Here is a 20,611-nt window from a genome sequence, read left to right as displayed (position 1 = left end):
AATATTATTAGTCTAAATTCAATTAAAATGTCTTTGAAAGTGAAAAAGAACTGTATCAAAACTAACCATCTCAGTATAACTAGTACCTTTACATTTACATTTGTAATCTGAATATGACCATAACAGACATTTTTGTTCTTTCCAAATGCCCTTAAAGTGTTGAATATCTATCCATCTATTGTATAAATAATACTAATAATAAATAATATGAAACACACAGACACATGTGAGTGATTTCTTTATTTGCCAACCCACTAGCAAAAAAACACTGCACAGAAACCTCAGTGTCAACAAGAAAGCAGTTTTTGTAACCAACTTACCAAAAATATAAGAACAATGAGTATTGTCAAGTAGTTTGATTCCCATACACACTATTATCCATACAGTGACACTGTTTGTGCCTTCCTGTGCTTGCTATATATATATATAAAATATACAATAGACATATACAATTTACACCGGGTGCTGCAAGAAGGCTAAGAGAATCATTACACACACACACACACACACACACACACACACACTCCAGTATCAAACTCCTTTTGATACCCTCCTTAAGCCCTCATCAAGGTTAAAGGTTACTTCGCAGCACTGTGGAGACAGGTCAGCGAGACTAAGTTAAAGAGGTGGAAGCTCCAAAAAAAGCAACTGACAACTGCTAATAACTGCAAACACAGAGCAGTACTTTGCAAGTATTACAACCTTTTATTTAGGCATCCTTGACATTCCTGGCACTCTTTCTCTCTCTCTCTCTTTATTCAGTCTTCTTTTCTGGCGTTGGCCTGAGAAAGAAGGCAGGCCTGGAGCAGCAGCGGTAGCACAGAGCCTGAGGCACTAGAGCGTACAGGACATTAACCAGCAAGAAGACAGGCTGGCTATCAGCAGGCACTCTGTAGGAAAACGGCGTCCGTGTGTGAAGTGATGCACCGATATGAGTGAACTGGGCCTGTGAAGTAAAGTAGAGAGGGAACGCTCAGGGAAAAATTGTTTTATGGTGGATTATTCCGTTAATGGAGTGATGACCCATTGAACCTGGACAAATTCTGGTACTGCCAGTCATCCTCAAATATTTTTAATCTAACAGACTCCTGCCAGTTACGTTTTCATAGAAAGTCACGGAGAAAGACACATGATACGTCTCATAGCATCCATGGCTGTCGGAGCATCAGCTTTCCTATTCATAGCCGAGTCGAACAGCTGACATTTAAGTGAATACCACCATTCCTCTTGGTCTGAAGTCAGCTTCTGCCATTATCCCGCTGATGAGTGACGCGCGCCAGCCTGCAGCTCAAACACAATAGCTGCTTTGTATTGTTAAGATGTGATTGGCCCACTAGCTGCTCCCACCACTCTTCAGAGTTTCCATCTTTAGATGTCAACAGAGAGTGTATGGTCAGACCATATCTGTTCACGCAGAGCCACTGGTGTTTGACTGCACTGAAGAATAACATGAACAGAGACCAATCTGCAACCACTGGAAAGTTAGGGAACTGTGTACACTTGGTCAGATGCCCACTCTCTATCTAGCATTGCCTAATCAACCTGGAATGATGATGTCATGTGGGAAAATATTTTGCTCTTTTATACAGAAGACCTTGTGTGACTGTAAATGATGAAAACCACTACAAGGTCTGGATAACTGACATTATAGCACTACATTCATTTAAGCTGGGTGTGATTACATTGGATGACGGGCGGCGTCCGTATTTGCTTGATTTTTAGACACTTCTTTTTTATGAATTTGGATATATATCGGAGCTATACATCGGAGCTTTCGGAAAAAAAACAGACTTTCCCAGTCATAATTACAACTTGGATGTTGATGTGAACACTATTTACAAGTTGGAAAGTAATTATGATAACTCCAATATGACATGGATGCTTGATTGACATCTCTTTGACCTTTGTGTTAAGCACTTGTTAAGGTGGTACTGCAGGATATTTAACTGCAAAGGCTTAGTTATCCCTGGTCACCAGCCAAGTGTGAAAAACAACCAGCAGGTACCTGTGCCAGTGCTCCAGAGTGTACAAGAGTCAGATCCGGCATCCACTCACATCCCGGGACCATCAGCCCATAGAGAGTAATGATGTAGTATGGTCCAGAGTACAGCATGCTCAGCAACATCTGACAAACATGGATACACTTCTTCAGATATGTGTGCAATGACAGTGTTAGAACAATTGTTTGTTTTTTAAAGCTTCACTGAGTTACCTGTACTTTAGGATAGGCTGAAGGGTCTTTTAGGTAAGGCTCATACTGCTGTGTGTAGACTTGACACCATTTGCTGGAACAGTCCAGAACAACCTAAAACACAAAATACAGAGGCACTCTACAAAAACACATTCTACCACTGTGTGTGTGTGTGTGTGTGTGTGTGTGTGTGTGTGTGTGTGTGTGTGTGTGTGTGTGTGGTGTGTGTGTGTGTGTGTGCGCACACACGCACTGGGCAGTTCTTTCTCTTCAGGTTTCTTACCAGGCCTCTGAAGACACAGAAAGCAAAAGCAAGGATGAGGTAGATGATGAACAGTAGGTCCAGAGGTCTGTGGAGTAAACATTTTCTTTCCGCCTCCTGGATGCTCTAAAGGAAAAACAAAACAACATTGATATTTAAACTGTGCTCTCGATCACACATACAAGCTATGTATGGGAATCTTCCAATAATATTCTTTATTGTAATAACCACCAGTTATGATCCTGACTTACAGGAAACTGAGCATCCCATGTGGAGGGCTGGCTGAAGGTGCGGAAGCAGGCCCAGACAGACACTGAGATATATAGCATGTGGAGGAGGAAGAGAGGACTAACATGGGTCCCATATTTCCCTGGGGAAGGACAGAACAAGATAATATCTCACTGTGGGAAAAACACATAGCAAAACACCAAAACATTGCAGTGTTTACAGTGAAAAGTGCATCTTTTTCAATTCTAGTTCAAGTTTGGACCATTGTAGATAGTATTCTTGTATTTTAGGATTCTCAGGGGACGTATGTAGGGGGGGTTACATGGCTACCCTACACTAGTCATCTAAAAGCATGCCATTATTTATAGTGTAGCCTCCTTACCCACAGCATTCCCAAGAATGTAGACTATGGCACGCATGAGAAAAGATCCCACCCAGTAGAGTCCAATGGCTCTGTAACTGTCCCTGTGCAAACCACATAACACTGCCATTGTCAAAGCCAGATAAACACATTATACTTCCAAAGACTCAGATAGATAGATAGATAGATAGATAGATAGATAGATAGATAGATAGATAGATAGATAGATAGATAGATAGATAGATAGATAGATAGATAGATAGATAGATAGACAGAGCTCTTACCCCCAAGTAATTGCAGCAATCATTAGCAGATAGATGAGATAATGCACACAGCCATCCCAATAGGAGATCATGTGTCCATGTGCTGTGTTAATATGTGGATCTGCCTGAAACACAGGGGAGATTTATCAGTAAGAATGTGTGCAGGCGCATATAGACAACTCACAAACAGGACTCACAACACAACACTTGCCTCTCTGAGGTAAAACGTCACAAATCCATCAATGATGTTGTCCTGTTCCAGCCCAATGATCAGATTCACCACACTGAGGAATGTGTACACTGCATACACTGCAGACAGATGCATACTTTTAATGTATTTCAGTTGGGTGACAAAACTACAGCAGATACTTACTACTTACTGGATCCTAAGCTCCAATAACTCCCTCTATTTTGATTTAAAGTCAGACAGAACCTAATGATTCCATTCTCATGACTTGCTGTTAAATTAATATTTCTCTCCAAAGACTACACACATTTAAAATGGTTTGGTCCCAACGAGAAACGCAAATGCATTTGTGAATTCTTACCATAGAAAAGAGGATCTACTGGAGCCTTCTTCTTGAGTATAAAACGAGCTGAAATGGCCAGGATCAGGACTGTTGAACACCCAGCGAAGAAGAAAGCGTCAGCACTAAATGCAAGGTGGAAACATGTATATTTTTAAAAATATGACAAATCATTTTCGAAAGAACTTTATGCAGTTACTGTACTGGTGGTGGCAGTTTCTTCACCAGCAGATACAATAGTATTCTCATTCACCTGTTGCTGTAAATGAGGGAATTAAATAAATAGCAGATGGGGATGGACATCAAGGAGAGCACAAACACTCCAGTCCCTGCAGACGCGCTCATAGCGGACCAGGTTGGAGCGATTTATCTTGTGACAGAATTGAGATTATAAAAAAAAAAATCCAACTGCTAAAGACGCTCCTGTTTAGTCATATCTCAAGGAATAAAAAAAAGTCACGATTCTAACACCGAAAACAAGGCAAAAACTTCCAATTCAGCTCCTGCAGGCATGCTTCTCTTGTTCTTCTGGTCTTTCTCGCCTTCTCTCTCTCTCTCTCCTACCTTCAGTCACACGCACGCACGCACGCGAGCGAGCGCGCTCACACACACACGCGCACACACGCACACACGCACACACACGCACACCGCTGTTAACACTCACTGTGACTATCGCTGCTTTATTTAATTAACGAGTTTGCGATTATGCTTAGTAGAGTAACTAGGCCTACAATGTGTTTATTTTTCATCAATATCATCAGGGTTCTAAATTAGCACCATTTACCAGCCAAATGCTGGTGAAATATGCAAGTGGCTGGTAGATTTGCTTCACTCACCAGCCAAAAAACCCAATGGTAATCTATTGAATGGCTGGTACCCAATGGTAATCTATTGAATGGCTGGTAATATTTAAACATTCATTAGCCATTTGGCTGGTAGACGAAAAAGTTAATTTTGAAGCCTGAATATCATCTATAAATAGGCTATGAAGGTTTGTTTATGTTCTTCTATTGAAAGTGCAGACTCTGACATCTGGTGGAAAACTTGAAGCAGGCAGCCAGCAGGATATACAGTATATTTCTTTAATTTAATAACAAGCAAATGATGTGCATTATATACAGTAATACAGGCGATATGAAAAACAAAATTAATTAATTATACAAATAAATGTATAAATGTGTTTATGTTTATACATACATATTTACATTTATAGGTATAACTAGTGATGTAAATATGCTCATTTATATGTTTATTGTCTGATTTATAAATTAATATAGTATAAATAAATCAGTGGGGAAAAAAATGATTTATATGGTGGGCACCAAAAATGTAATTACTGATTTAAGTATGTTTAAATCCTCCATTTTAAAGGTTGAAACTTGGATTGTTTCCAATATTGTTTATACAGATGCAACATATTATTGTTTAAGTGTTTGTTGGATGGTTAAAATATATAAACTATTTGTAGGCAACAACAAAGTTAAAAGTTAGTTAAAAATAGCTAAAATGTATTTCTTTCTTTTCTATCTATGTATGATACTGATAGTACTACCTCCTTGTAATATATATCACATATTTATACCTAGCTAACTAGCTAGTTTTTTTATTTTTTATTTAGTTATATATTCGTTTGTTTTGAGTCTTAATTTCGTATTCAATACCCCTTTTGCTCTTTTCTTTGTCACTTTTGTTTGTTGCGCTTGAACTCCGCAATAAAGTTGAATGAAAAAAAAAGTGTTTTGGAGGAAGTGCGCGTGTGCGTCATTTCTGGAGAGACGCAAGCTCATAGACAGTAAAAGAAAGCTAGCAGGTAACGTTGGCTAGCTAAACATCAAAGGATGATGGCGTCAACCGCGATGGATACCACGTAAATAACTCACGAGACGGACGGTCGGGGTATTTCCGTGGATCATTAACGGTACTTTGAAGAATTAGAATAAAACAGAGAAGCGTGTCGTTATGGCGACCGGGAGCGGCGACAGCGTCGGCTTAGCGTCAAACCATGACGGTCAGGAGGCAGCATCCAACGCGGTTCAGTCGGTTCAGTCTGGAGCCGCAGCGGTGCTCTCCAACGTGCCAGCCTCCGGCCCTGCCCGGTCCGCCTCCCCGCCTGTCCTCGGCCTTCACCGGGAACCCATGTACAACTGGCAGGCGACGAAGAGCTCCCTGAAGGAGCGCTTCGCCTTCCTCTTCAACAACGAGCTGCTCAGCGACGTCAGGTTTATAGTCGGGAAGGGCAGACAGGCCCAGAGGATACCGGCCCATAAATTTGTCCTGGCAGCTGGCAGTGCCGTTTTTGATGCCATGTTCAACGGAGGGATGGCCACAACCTCGGCTGAAATAGAGCTGCCTGATGTGGAACCGGCAGCCTTCCTCGCCCTGCTCAGGTAGGACAGGTGATCACCATGCACTTGGCCAGACACAAGCCCACTTGATAGTAGTAGTTGTTTATCTGATCATCCAGCAACATTCAGCCTCAGTTGCCATTTGAAAGAGGATGTGATTTAGTTATTGCACTGCACACTGGGGACGAGCTAGCTAAATTGGAGCATCATGGCAGTAACATAAATTTGATAACCGATCATTAACCCAGATTTAAAAGATTTAGCTAAGTATAGTATACTGTGAAGCTGAATCAATTATACGATTAATGGATTAGTTGTTGATCAACAAAAAAGTAATCTGCAACTATTCGGATAATCGATTCATTGTTAAAGTCATTTTTTCACGCTAAAATGCCTCTGATCCAGCTTCTAAATTGTGAGGATTTGCTACTTTTCTTGTGATGGTGATTGTGTCTCATGTGATGAGACAAAACAAGCACTTTAAAGAAGTCACCTTGGGCACTCTGGCATTATGATGGGCATTTTTCACTAATTCTGGCAAATCATAGACCAAACAATTAATAGTTCAATCAAGCAAGAATCCGCAGATAAATCAACAATGAATAAGATAATACACCTTTTATTGTTCCCCAGCGGGGAAATTCGTTTGTTGCATCAGTACAACATAGATAAATACAGATAAGTATAGAAAGTAAGGAATAAACAATAAGTGGTACATAAACTGAAATAGAATAGAATAAAAATTAGAAACCATAAACTCAACAGAGCATTTGGAGACAGATGACATGATAAAGTGAGTTGTGGTGATAAAGTGAATATAATCATTAGTTGATTTGTCTTTGGACTTGTGAATATGCCTGAACAGTGGCTCACTAGAAAGCTTGTTTGGTTGTTTGGTTTCCTCTGTGCAGGTTCTTGTATTCTGACGAGGTCCACATTGGTCCAGAGACCGTGATGACGACTCTGTATACAGCTAAGAAGTATGCAGTCCCTGCTCTGGAGAGTCACTGTGTGGAGTTCCTCACCAAGCACCTCAGAGCCGACAACGCGTTCATGCTCCTCACTCAGGTTATTGTCACATCTGTTGTATAGTTAAATTTCACTTTATCTAAAATGCATATTTATCTCATTAGCCCCAGATATATCCGATATTATACACATACACATTCAGATACTTTCACGGTTTTTATGTGCTGAGGTCTGAGTTATCTGTCTCTGAGATTCTTGAATTCAGGGGCGGATCTACAGTGGGGCAAGGGGGGGGGCAGCTGACCCCCCACTCTAGGGCCTTGCTGCCCCCCTAACTTGGGTGTTCAAAAAACTGTTCTTGTAAAAACAAACTGCCACTATGTCCACAAGCTTCTTAAAACATTGAAACAAACAATTAATTTATTTTAATTAACAATAAATAATAATAGTAGATGTAATCTTATCCTCATGCCCCTCAAATGCTTAGCTACGTCCCTGCATCAAACGTGCAGAGCGGCGTTCACACACAGTGAGTCTGCTGCGGTGTGGTTGCCCTGCATCACGGCAAAGACTGGAGCGACTGAGCCGCCCCCGAGCCTCTGAAGGTGAAGTCAGTTTCCCCAGGTGAAGTTTAAACACACGTTTAACTTAAAGTTAAATTTGTAATAAATGTAATGTATGCTAAAGGCGAGTCAGCATCAACAACAGCGCGTCTATTACATTAGCCAAAGTCAAATCGCTCCCTCGTGACTTGTAAGAGCATTCTGCACTTTGATTAGTTTTGATTTTAGTAAAGACAAGAACAGCATAATACAAAATATTACAAACTGGCATGTTTGAATTCAAAACGTTTACAGAGGGTCGCCGTTTCGGTGTCGTTACATTACAACACACTACACAGTGCTTGCTGAGACCGATCATTTGTATGTGATTAGTTAAGGAGTACTACAAAATCCACTTCCTCTTACAAATCACGGCAATAAGGCTGCACAAATTAAACCAGGTGACATCCTTTACTGTCAAACTGGGAAAAGAACAAATCCAGTGGGATTAAGAAGGCTAGTCTAAACATAACTGTTGTGTGCATGTAATAAATCTCTTCTGATTTTATGTTCGTTAGGCTATTTATTAGCTACAGGGCCCTACAGTGTAATGTAATACAAGGATAAGCAGAGCTTTTCACATCTTGACTTTTGCAGGCCAGAGTAGCTGGAGATATTAGCTGAAGCCTAAAAGTGGGGATATTGCCAGCCAAGAAAATTCACAGTAGTGCACAAGAGGAAGAGAAGGAGGGAAATGGAGAAGGTAGTAAACTGTAGAGACCAGGCGGTTCAGAGCAGGAGAAGACCACAGAAGGAGATGCAGAAATAAGTCAAAGAGAAAAGGGAAAGGACGAATTGACTGTGAGGGATGAAGAGGAGGCTGCAGATTCAGAGAGAGCGACAGAGGCAGAGAGTGATCAGGAGGAGGCAGATGAAGATGACAGGGAGGAAGAGGCCTGCAGTTGCCCCTTGACCATGTGGTTTGTTTATATTCTCCTTCCATATAAATTGCATAACATGTCATGATTTCAGTTTTTGGCTATTTCCATTCGGTTGTATATGTTATAGGGTTAGATATGTGTACAGATTTACATATATACATAGATTATCTAATTATGTTTTACAGTTTCTCTATCATAGCATTTATTTGACCATTTGTTTGATCATAATTACTGATAAAATAAGACACATTCTGTTCTATTTTCTGTTCTATTTGTCTGTATCAGTAAATACATAACGAACATAAGAGTTCACTCTTCTCAAGACCCTTTACAGAGATTAGGTCTAGACCACACTCTATAATTTACAAAAACCCAACAATTCCCCCAAGAGCAAGCATTTGGTGCAACAGTGGCGAGGAAAAACTTCCTTTTGGGCAGGAACCTCAGACAGACCCAGGCTCTGCCGCTGTCAGATGGGACACAGAGACGGATACAGATATACAGATATAGAGAATTATGATGATTGCCGGACTGCGTCGGGCAAAAGAGAGACAATCTGGGCATAGTTTGATTTCCCCAAAGCCTGTGTGAAGAGGCAGAGTTCAAGTGGGGAGAGAGATAGTAGGAGAGAACTGGTGATAAAGTCACCGCTAGATGCGGTCTTTTCCACACATCACTGGATCTACTTTCTACCAAAGAAATAGTCCCTATGGAAAAACATTAACATTGATGTCTGGTGATTTTTCCAGAGCAAATGGGACATTCTTTCTGGAAACACACATTGCTGTTGGGTTTTCAGTTTTTTTTCACATGTAATATTTTGATGCTTTGAGCAGAAATGAAATGCCATTCAACCTCCATTGCATGGGAGTGGCGGCAGAAACTGCTTGGCCAGACACCACCAGGAGAAAGTGAGAAAAATATATTTATAGTATTTTAGGTGAACTCACCATTTTAAGACCTAGGGCACCAGAATAAGAGCATTTTAAAGCAGAGCAGGAACAAAATGTTTCAATAAAAGCTTGGTCTGTTTTTTAAGGGTGTTTCATAGGGCAATATATGGAAGAAGGTAATAACAATTTTGTCTTGTTTGTTCCATCTGCTGGAAACTGTCTGACAGCAGCCCTTACAGTGCAACATGGAACCATTTGTCTTTCTTTGTATCCCCACCAGACCATCTTCCAGCCATCAATGGTTGAGTTTTTATGACATTACCTGTTCTATTTTTGGTTTATGCTGCTCTTTGTTTGGGTTCAGCATTCTGTTCTGATGCTGTCTGGTGTAGTCTACGTGATACGCAGGTATACGCAGTATACCCACTAAGAAATCTCCAGGATTTCCATATACCCACTTAAACATGTGCAGTGATACGCAACAACATATTTATGTGACAGAACTTTCACTTCAGATATTTGTATTCACAAATACGGGGTCGAGTAATGTGACAGCAAACTAAGCTAACACTGCAGAACATGCAGAAAGACTTTTCTTATCTTTCATCGACCCGCTCCTCGCTGTGCGCAGTGCATAGTGTGTGCGTAGCAACCAGGCCCAAATGCTCTGCCTACACTAACGCCAGTATCCTCCCTTCACCGCACATTTAACATATTTAACAAATATAAGTAGCCTATTTTATTTTGTCCTCGTTGCTTTGGGGTCAACTTTTGTGATCCAGGCTTAGGTCCCTGATGTGAAAGCCCCCTTACTGCTTTATATTGCATTATATTGTTGATGTATTTTGAATGTCATCTGTGTTTTCCTTCTCATGGGATAAATAAAGGTATTCCCACCACAAATTGGTGCATAAAAGTGTATCAGAATGCAGGATATTAGTCTTTGACGCTCAAAATAACCCTGGGGGAGGACATCTCCCCAACAAAAGGCCAATTCTGAGCCAGGAAAATAAAAAAAAAATTGGTACAGTATACCCAGTACAATACATTAGACTACACCACTGATCGTCTGCTTTCTGATCAAAAAACACCGTTTTCTTTTTTTTTCTTTACCAACACGGCAACAGGAAGAATTGTCAGCCATAAGCCACCCAAAGAAACCCAGATGAAAAATAAAAGGGCACTTGGAGAGCGCAGACCTCCGCCAAGGCATCCCCTATCTTTCAATGTTAATGCAGGGTGAATTTTTCCCAGTTGGGAACTCATTTTTTCGATTATTCTGACATCCTAAGAGTGCAGCACAAACGCCCTATCTAGCAATGTTAATGAAAGTAAAAGAATTTCGGTATCCCCGCCCCGTCATTCATTCAACAATCGGCCCAGTAGTTTTTCCGTAATCCTGCTGACAGACAAAGTATACAAGATATTGACAAATCTGTTTACAGATTAACATTATTTTCCCCAACATATTTTTATATTTTTCTTTTTTTCTTGCACAATATTTAATAAATAAAGAAGACCTGTGTGTGTGTGTGTGTGTGTGTGTGTGTGTGTGTGTGTGTGTGTGTGTGTGTGTGTGTGTGTGTGTGTGTGTGTGTGTGTGTGTGTGTGTGTGTGTGTGTGTGTGTGTGTGTGTGTGTGTGTGTGTGTGTGTGTGTGTGTGTGTGTGTGTGTGTGTGTGTGTCATTTTGGAATCTGTTCTAATTTGGTTCCCAACCCTACTTACGTGGCTTCTTTTGTGCTTTCATTACAGGCAAGGTTATTTGATGAGCCTCAACTTGCCAGTCTCTGCTTAGACACCATAGACAAAAGCACTGCGGACGCAATAAATGCAGAGGGCTTTACAGATATTGACCTCGGTATGTGAGTCTTGTTGACCAGATATTTCATTTTCTACAGCTTGTTTGGCTGTGAACTGATGAATATTCTGTGTATTTGTATGTGTAGAAACCTTATGTGCAGTGCTACAAAGAGACACACTCAGCATCAGGGAGAACCGCTTATTTGGGGCGGTGGTCCGCTGGGCAGAGGCCGAGTGTTACAGACAACAGCTCCCCCAGACCTCGGAGAACAAACAGAAGGTTCTGGGGAAAGCTCCTCCGCTTACCGCTGACTGTTGAAAGTTTGCTCCAAAAATTTATTTTTTTTTTTTGTTTTTTTTTTCTTTTTTTTTCTTCAACACAATACTGGCCATTTTAGCCAAACATATTTGTCATGTTCCTGCTGTGTCCATACAACTCAAACCACAGAAACCAGCTTGATATTCTTTCTTGTGCAACAGGGCCTGCCCAGTCTGGAATATTGTTCGATCGGGAGGTGGTAAATCTGTTTTTACACTTTACAGTAAACCCCAAACCACGGGTCGACTACATCGACAGGCCCCGCTGCTGCCTCAGGGGGGAGGAGTGCAGCATTAATAGATTCCAGCAGGTTGAGAGTCGATGGGGGTACAGTGGTACCAGCGACAGAATCAGGTGAGGTGACGAACATCAGTGGTCAGTTGTTTATCTGAACAATCTCAATTAAAGTTACATGTGTTTTCTAATTGTCTCTCTTTGTCTGTCTTTCTCCCTCTGTAGATTCAATGTTAACAGAAGAATATGCATAGTGGGTTTTGGCTTGTATGGTTCAATACATGGCCCCAATGACTATCAGGTCAACATACAGGTAACTTCTGGCATTAAGGCATAATGATTTAGACACGACGCTTATTGGACTATAGATCATACCCTGCAAGCACCGCAAAGACTGCACAGCAGACACTTGAGTTTCAGACTACTGCTTCCATTTTCCTATTTACATAAAGTGTTATAGTCACATGCGTAATGACGTAGCTAGGAATTATATTCTCGCAGGCGAAGCACTGCTACTTCACTACTTGGGCGAGTGATTTGCTCGCAGCACCTGAGAAAAGCCCCCGTGGTGAGGAGCAGAGAGTAACAACAGTGCTTTTCAGGTGTTGCGTAACCTCCCCGCAAGTAGCAGGTGTGCACTTCTGAGAATATAGTTCCCAGTATGTATACGGTTAGAAGACGGCTGTGTCTCATGTGACCTTGTTATTTGTACACGCTGTGACTATACAAATCGCAACATGTAAATAGGAAAATGTTGGCGTTATTTTGTCACTTATTGGGAGCAGTAGGCTAGATGGAGCCGGTTACCTCCAGGATCTGTGCTAAGCTAGGCTAGCGGTGGGTGCGTCAGACAGTTACGACACGCACGGAGATGAGAAGGGTATGTATGGATTTATCTAACTCTGGGGGATACGGTGAATAAGCTAAAGTCCCAATAAGTCGGCGTGTTCCTTTTTAAAGTAGGAACTTCTACATTGCTAATATCATCAGTGTGCTTGTGATAGAGAGTTGCAATTTACACTTTTTCTTTACTCAAAAAGTGTAACATTTGTCTTAGTACCAATTCAATATGCCAGTTTCAATACCAGTAATGCTTTTTTTGTAAACCCAAAAAGCCAATCTTTTCACAAGGAAAAACGATTTTGGGCACTGACAATACGTCCAGTTACCAAGCAGAAACATACACCACCAAACGGATAAACGCAGAAGCCGAGTACCTTGCCAGCTGTGTTTTTAATAGTTAGTTATAACATGGATTTTGTTTTTCTTTGCACATTGTTGTTCATTCACTAAAGACATTATCCTGTTCTGCAGATTTTAGAGAGCGACAAACGCATTACACTGGGGCAGAACGACACAGGTTTTAACTGTGACGGCACAGCCAACACTTTCAGAGTGATGTTCAAAGAGCCTGTGGAAATCCTACCCAGTGTCAGCTACACTGCATGTGCCACTTTAAAGGTCAGTCTAAACTTGCTGCGTTTAGAATGTGTATAATTGCACAAATGAACATGATCGGTTTTAACCCAGATAAGGATGAACCTAATACCTGCTTTTTCATTTCACACCCCAGGGCCCAGACTCTCATTATGGCACAAAAGGGTTAAAGAAAGTGACCCAGGAATCAGCGACGGGGACCAAGACGACCTTTTTCTTTTTTAGCTCGCCAGGAAATAATAACGGTACATCAGTGGAAGATGGGCAGATACCAGAGATCATCTACTACACCTAGACTTAACACGGTGTCATGCAGGTACACTGAGCCAGACACCACAAGACTGGACTGCTGGAGATAAACGTAGTGCCTCATGATCCCTTGGAATAAAGAATGTGTGTGTTTGAGATAGTGTGTGTATGTGTGTGTGTGTTTGAGAGAGTGTGTGTATCTGTCTATACAATAGCGGTGTACAGACATGATCAAGAATGTGGAAACAAGCGGAGTTGTGGGAAAATCACAGCTCTTGTATGAAGAAAAGCTTTTGTGGCATAAACTGTTTCATCATTTGTAAATGATCTAAATCCTGTTGTCCTGTCTGTGTGTTGTTATCAGGAAGCTGCCAGTGCAGGAGTTAATCCTGCACGAGGGAAACTAGAGAGACTGCTACCATTTCATTTAGTTATTTTCTCAGCTTTTGGTGATTCATTTACAGAAAGTATAACATTTGCATATTTTTTTATTGTGCACTGTTATCATTTATTCAGCAGGTGTCTTCAAGTACTTTGTTTTTGCATTGTATCAAGGATCCATGTGTGTTGTGTAACTTCGCCAGTGGTACTGTACATGTTGTAATTTATGACTACATGTTTGCATAGCACTTCATTAAAATGAAAAGAAAAAAAAAACTGGTCAAGGACTTTTTTTGGTGAAATAATTTAAAAAGTCTGTTTCAGCTTTTTGGCAATACAATGTGGTAAGATTGTTTCCTTTGATAAACTCCAGATAAAGTTGGTCTTGCTTAAAAATATGTATCATTCCTCTTTCTGCCACTAGGTGGCCAGATACTCCATACAGCTAGCTATCAAACTATTAACAGATTAAATGGGGAATAGGAAAGACCTATCAGTTGTTTTCAACATGGCGTGGGATAGAAAAAAAAAATTCTGTTACACAAACATTTTATTTGCCTCTTCCGGCCTTTTAATTATCACAATGTAACAATCTGACGGAGAAAGTAATGTTGAACTGCAGGAGTCAAAGACAAACAGTGATGGAGAAAGTCTTCTGAATCTTTTACTTCAACAATGTAACAATACTCTATTGCAAGGAAATGTCCTGCATTTAAAATTGTACATAGGTAAAAGTGCATAAGAATCATCCGCTAAATGAACTTTTAAAAGTAGTGGTTCTACAGAAAAATGTTATGTTACTAATGTTATTATGGATTGTGGATGTATGAAGTATTTTGCTGTTGTAGTTGGTCGAGCTGGAGTAACTTTATATTCAATTACGTAGTTTAGTCCAGTGGTCAAGACCCCTCTAATCGGTCACAAGATAATTAAGATGAAGATAAACCTTTATTGATTCAGAGGGGAACACAGCAGGTTGTTACAGCAGTACTGAGACAGCAATAGTGCAGATAAATAGAGAAAGTACAAGAATAAATAAGAGGTAGGCTATAGAAAACAAAAACAAATAAGTGTTGAATCTGAAATGAATCTGAAAGGTAACTATAGAAATACATGTAGTGGAGTAAAAAGTATAGCAGAACATGGAAAGTAAAGTACCTCAAAGTGTATTTAATACTGCACTTGAGTATATGTACTTCCTTTGTGAGGAGGGGTTGCAGGTAGAAACAGCCAGTAGTGAAATAAGTATTTGGATATTTTACCTAATTAAAAATCAATTGAAGCTTAAAATGCCAAAAGTGCAGCAAAGCATTGTTTTCCTAAAATCCAACTTATAACTACTATAAGAAAACAATCAGCATTATCATTTTAGCCTCAGTTGTGTCCTCCTAAATCCAAACGCAAATCTTAATAACACCAGATAATTTATTGCTGGATGTGCTCTGTTCTTATTTTGCCAGTGAAAATAAATTCTAATAAATTCTACAGCACAGCGATAAGGTGCTCTTAAATTTCATCATCTGTACATTCATACAAAAAAAAAAAAAGGCGAGGGAAACAAGGCCACTTTCGACAGCTGTGAGTGGGCTCTGGCGAGAGTGATCCACGGAGGCTGTCAGGTGAGTCAGCGGTACTTGAGAGCTTCTCCCCGCTGACTGCCCACTTAGACAGCCTTTATATAAAAACACAAGAAAATCAGTTTGAGACAGGTTTTCACCACCCACCAGACAAAAAATGTTCAAGAAACCATTAGGACAAATAGACCACAGCACTGACAGCCCTCTCCTCTCACCTGTGTTATGTAGAAAAAGGTCTGAAGGGACTAAAAAAAGCTAGCTTCATGAAAGCTGTGAAAATTATCAGAGGGAAGTTTCCACTGATACTAAGGCATTAAAAGCCAAATACGAAGCTTATGGGGAATAACTCAAACATTTTCTTACAGCTATTAGATTACAAATCCATGTCAGTAATGTGTGTGTGTGTGTGTGTGTGTGTGTGTGTGTGTGTGTGTGTGTGTGTGTGTGTGTGTGTGTGTGTGTGTGTGTGTGTGTGTGTGTGTGTGTGTGTGGGTAGATAGCAGCAGAATGGACCGTCTCTCTTGGTTTGAGCCTTCTATTTGAACACTGACAGCAGGGGAGAGTATTTATGCCTCTGCTGTTTTTGACAACCTGTGACACGTAACTGAAATGATCAGACTTACATTGCCATAAGCAACAGAGAGAAAGGCTTTTTTTTGTTCCATCCCATTTTTCATCTGTAGCACAAATCTGGTTCCTCGTGAGGGAAAATTCTTTGGTCAAACTGGTGAACATCATATTCAAAGAGGCCTTGAAAAGCAAGTTTGTCAGTTGTTTGCAGCCTAAATTAATATCATGAACAGAGCTTGGAACATATAGGCGTTGGTTTCATGTTTTATTATGTTGTATTATGTTATATGTTGGAAAACCACACTGGACTAATATATATGCTAATTTGATCATCTGAAAACAGTAATGCACCTGAGTGCATAAACAGCCACAAAATAATGAGCAGATATCAGCAGATAGGCTGAAGCCAGAGCTCATTACTACGCCTACCTTTCTCACAATACATATTTCATTTAATTTAAATTTATAAAAACCTACACAGCCCAGACGACGGAGAAGAAGGTAGTGCATACAAATCCGTATCCATCTATACACATGCATTTAGATAATGTGTAAAGAAAAAGATGATTAAAGAGATATTAAATGTAAGTAAATCAAGGCTTCATTCAGTCCTATTCTATCTCCAATATTCCGTTGTGCAGTCTGATTAAACCACATGAGGGTGAATTGGGTCAGTCCAAGACCGCGCCTAATCAGTCGTCCTGAAATCAGTGGCTGTAATCAATTTATTAACATTTATACAGAATGTCCTGATGTGAGATGTGAGAAACCCAGCTCTAGGTGTGGCCACTTCACCACAATATCATCCTGCAGGGATGACTGTGTGTGTGTGTGTGTGTGTGTGTGTGTGTGTGTGTGTGTGTGTGTGTGTGTGTGTGTGTGTGTGTGTGTGTGTGTGTGTGTGTGTGTGTGTGTGTGTGTGTGTGTGTGTGCGTGCGTGCGTTTCCACACTTGTCCAGCTGGTAAGAATTATGCAATCTGTAATTTTAATGATGTAAGACTGTTTGGTAATTAATTATCACATACACACTTATTGGACTGAGCATCACTATATAATATATAACTACTACCCATTTCTGCCAAGAATAGAAACAATAAAAGTTATTAATGATAAAAAACAATTTATGAAATACTACATCAAAATAATGAGATAAGTCAAATTTGAACTTTTCTTACCATGTCATATTTTTGTCTTAGTAGAACTTAGACTTTCTTTAGCACAATGAAAGGTATGATCAGGTGGTTTAGTTACCAAGCCTGGAGAGACCATGGCAAGTAACTTGAACCAAATTCCTTGAGTGTACCTATTTTGAGCCAAAAACAGGAACATTTCTTCTATTCGCAGACAATTTATGCCTGTGCCCTTTGAGTGTGACTTTCATTAGTATTCAACAATGTAAATATGTTCAGTGGGGGATGTATGAGGTGCTCTGCATGGTGTTGATGCTCGTCATCCTGAAGCCTGATTGCAGCCTTGTTGGCAGTAAGCACAGAGCAGGCTGAAGAATGAAAACTAAATTTCCATGTAATACACTGTGAATTTAAGAGTGTCCCTCCCTCAAAGAAAAAAGAAAGATGGCTGAGACGTTGCATTTTTGACAGTCAAACATCACTCACAAACCAGCATCATTTCTGCTACACTGAAAAGGTCCTCAGTGTAGTGTGTGTTGTGTGTGATTCAGATGTCATGTCAGCCTGTCCCTGGAGCAGAGCACATGTTTGGATGATGGAGATGGACTGAACAGTGGATGGAACGTCTTGGCGGATGGCTCAGTTGATTGGAGCTCGGTACTCACCAAGTTCTTGGTTCTGGAGATGGACAAGAACGTTTTGATAACAAGTGCAATAATATTTCTTACTTTAATGTGTGTGGCTGCATTCACAGTGGTTGAAAGTAAAAACAAAGTACATTTACTTACAAGTACTGCATTTAAGTACAATTTTGAGATACTTTTTTACTTTAGTATTTCCATTTTCTGCTTATTTATCATTTTCAATTTCAGAGGATAACATATTTTTTTACTTTAATGCATGTGTTTAACAGCTAAAGTTCCTAGTTACTTTCCATACTAAAATTTTACATCAAATATGATCCGCTTATTAAATACAACCTTTGTGGCTTGTGATCTCTTACAAAAAGCTGTGTGTAGTTGTGGCACCTTGTTGCATTTCAGATGTCTGAGTTGCGAGCAGTTCCACCAAAGAAAGATTTAGCCGCTAAACTTCTCAGATGATTTTATTTAAATAACTGTTTAAGGCCCAAATAGATGCAGTGGAACATTTTGGAATATTTCCCAACAAGCAAAATAAGAGAATGTTTTGAAAGATTAATACACCTTGGACCCTAGGGTGGGAACCACTGGACTAAACTACCTGTATATAAAGTAGTTAAAACCATCTCCACCTCGAGCAGCTACAACAGTAAAATGTTAGATGTGCATTGATGCATCAGTAATCTCATAATGTCACAGGGGACAATTTTCTGCAAAAAAAAAGTAATTTGACTTTTTGATACTGTGAGCTACTGTAATATCCTACTTAAATATGGTTTTGAATGCACTTTACTTGCAATGGAGTCATTTTTACATTTTTGTATTTGTGCTTTTACTTAAGTAAAGGATCTAAGTACTTTTTCCACTACTTAGTGTTGCTAAAGCCTGCGTCTTCCTGTAGAAAATATATCATAAAACAATCAAAATAACAAGCTCCCCTTGGCAGCATAGTCCACTGTCTTTACATGGATGACTTGAGCGGCTGCATGATTAACTTAAGGAGCACGCAGTTGGATGAGCATGGGACAATATTTCATCAAATCTAATCTGCAGTAGCAATTATTAGGGTCTTTTCTTAAGTCAAAGTGCACGTATGAGTGCGTGCTTACTAGCTGCATGTGTGTGTGTGTTCATGTGACGGTGTGTGCAACTGTGTACAGATCTGGATGTACCGAACAAAGCTGGGGGCCTTTATTTCAACAGAAAGAGTACTCCACCATTCACACACACACAGTCACATGCTACATGTACACTCCCCACTGCCTGCTGAGGGCTGGCTGGCCTGGGCCATCCTTAGCCCCTGCACTCTCCCACACCAGATGTAGGTCGCCGAGTGCTGCAGGGGGTGGGGGCATGTGGTGTCTGTCTGTGTGTGTGTGTTGGTTCGGGAGGTTGTGGTGTTTTGTGCGCACACGTGTATGTCTGTATGCACTTACAAGAGGAGGGGGGTGGGGGGGAAATGTGATGATTGTAGTGGATAAGTTCGTCATCAAGGACATGGCCCCCAGCACACTGTCTCCATTGCTGTCACATTGCATCGTCCCAAACAGGCCACATGAAGCCTGACAGCCTGGCAGACTAGGCAGAGTGGACTCTCACTGGTCCCTCACTGTGGCTCTCTCTATTGTTTTCCTTCTCTTACACTCTCCAAGCCTCATGTTGCATTAACAGATTATTAATTAAAATGTAATAGGCAATGGATTTTATTATAGGGGCAGAAAAAAAGCTCTAACATAAAGTGTTATGAATGAGTAAGATATCTGTGGCAACCTAAGGACCAGATTTACACGTTGACCCATGGATTAGTCTTGGTAGCCGTGTGAACTTTACACAGGGTCGAAGTCCCGAGGATTTCAGGAGCATTGTCAATGTGGATAATGGCACATAACCCTCTCACAAAATTTAATTTGTACACTTAAGGTTTTGTACAGATTAAACAAACAAGATAATAGTTAGCCTTTAAGGTGTTAGTTTGCTCATTTCTAACCTTTTGACAGAGCCAGGCTAGTTGTTTCCACCTGTTTACAGTATATATGCTAAGCTAAATTGCTGCTGGCTGTAGCCTTATATTCAATAGACAGATCTCCAACAAAAATGTTCCACTAACTGTGAAATGTTAAGCATTTTTGTTTCCTAGACACTGATCTAATGTAACCAAAGAGCAACAGTTACAGTTATTCAACATTTTTATATATCTTTGCCAATAAATCTGTTTTACTTTTACTGTCTCCTTCTCTGTCCAGAAAATCCCTGCCCTGTGAAGATGCAGAAATCTGGGGTGAAGTTTCTCTAAACTGATTACAGTGGTGATCGCAGCCTTCCTCGCTGTATGCCAGTTTCAGCACATCCCCCACACACTTTCTCCCTAACCTCCTCCCTCTCTTATCACCACAGCTGATTGCACTGCTGAAGTCCAAATGAACGGTTAACCACATCTTTCCCATGGCCATAAATAGAAACCACAGAATTCAGGCAGCATAAAACAATGCAGAGTGTGTCTGCTTATGTTGTGGAACAGTGGAGTGGAGCAATGTGTCCAAAGTCACCATTTGTTACTTAACTGAGATCTGCTGTGAAAGGACTGAGATATACAAGCGCGGACATCTTTAGGCAATGAGCTACATATGCCATAGCCAATGATGCATGTGGCAATAATGTATTAATGATGCACATAAATATTTCAGTTGCTTTTCACAATGTGAACTATTGTTCTTGGGCTTCTGCTGAGCCATTTACTGTGAATGCTGCT

General features: G+C 40.4%; 2 protein-coding genes across 3 annotated transcripts; one reads left to right on the top strand and one right to left on the bottom strand.

Moving 5' to 3' along the window:
- Positions 1–251: 251 nt before the first annotated feature.
- Positions 252–4,380, bottom strand: LOC120556269 (transmembrane 6 superfamily member 1-like). 2 transcript variants are annotated; one of them, XM_039795743.1, is made up of 10 exons: positions 4,086–4,380; positions 3,854–3,957; positions 3,517–3,614; positions 3,327–3,430; positions 3,064–3,146; positions 2,705–2,823; positions 2,475–2,579; positions 2,213–2,305; positions 2,006–2,125; positions 252–946 (listed from the first exon to the last, which is right to left on the bottom strand). In XM_039795743.1, the coding sequence occupies exons 1-10, from the start codon at positions 4,175–4,177 to the stop codon at positions 755–757; spliced, it is 1,110 nt and encodes a 369-aa protein (XP_039651677.1). In that variant the 5' UTR covers positions 4,178–4,380; the 3' UTR covers positions 252–754. The 2 variants fall into 2 exon arrangements, with proteins under 2 accessions (XP_039651677.1, XP_039651679.1); XM_039795745.1 differs by lacking the exons at positions 3,854–3,957; positions 4,086–4,380 and having other exon boundaries at positions 3,327–3,426; positions 3,517–3,598.
- Positions 4,381–5,582: 1,202 nt separating this feature from the next.
- On the top strand, positions 5,583–14,213 carry LOC120556268 (BTB/POZ domain-containing protein 1-like). The gene is made up of 8 exons (XM_039795742.1): positions 5,583–6,219; positions 7,089–7,245; positions 11,276–11,381; positions 11,470–11,630; positions 11,779–11,996; positions 12,102–12,189; positions 13,191–13,337; positions 13,450–14,213. The coding sequence occupies exons 1-8, from the start codon at positions 5,792–5,794 to the stop codon at positions 13,606–13,608; spliced, it is 1,464 nt and encodes a 487-aa protein (XP_039651676.1). The 5' UTR covers positions 5,583–5,791; the 3' UTR covers positions 13,609–14,213.
- Positions 14,214–20,611: the final 6,398 nt, after the last annotated feature.

The sequence above is a fragment of the Perca fluviatilis genome, chromosome 3 (genome assembly GCF_010015445.1).
Source record: "Perca fluviatilis chromosome 3, GENO_Pfluv_1.0, whole genome shotgun sequence".
In the NCBI taxonomy this organism is placed as follows: Eukaryota; Metazoa; Chordata; class Actinopteri; order Perciformes; family Percidae; genus Perca; species Perca fluviatilis.
This window is presented reverse-complemented; position numbering and strand designations above follow the sequence as displayed.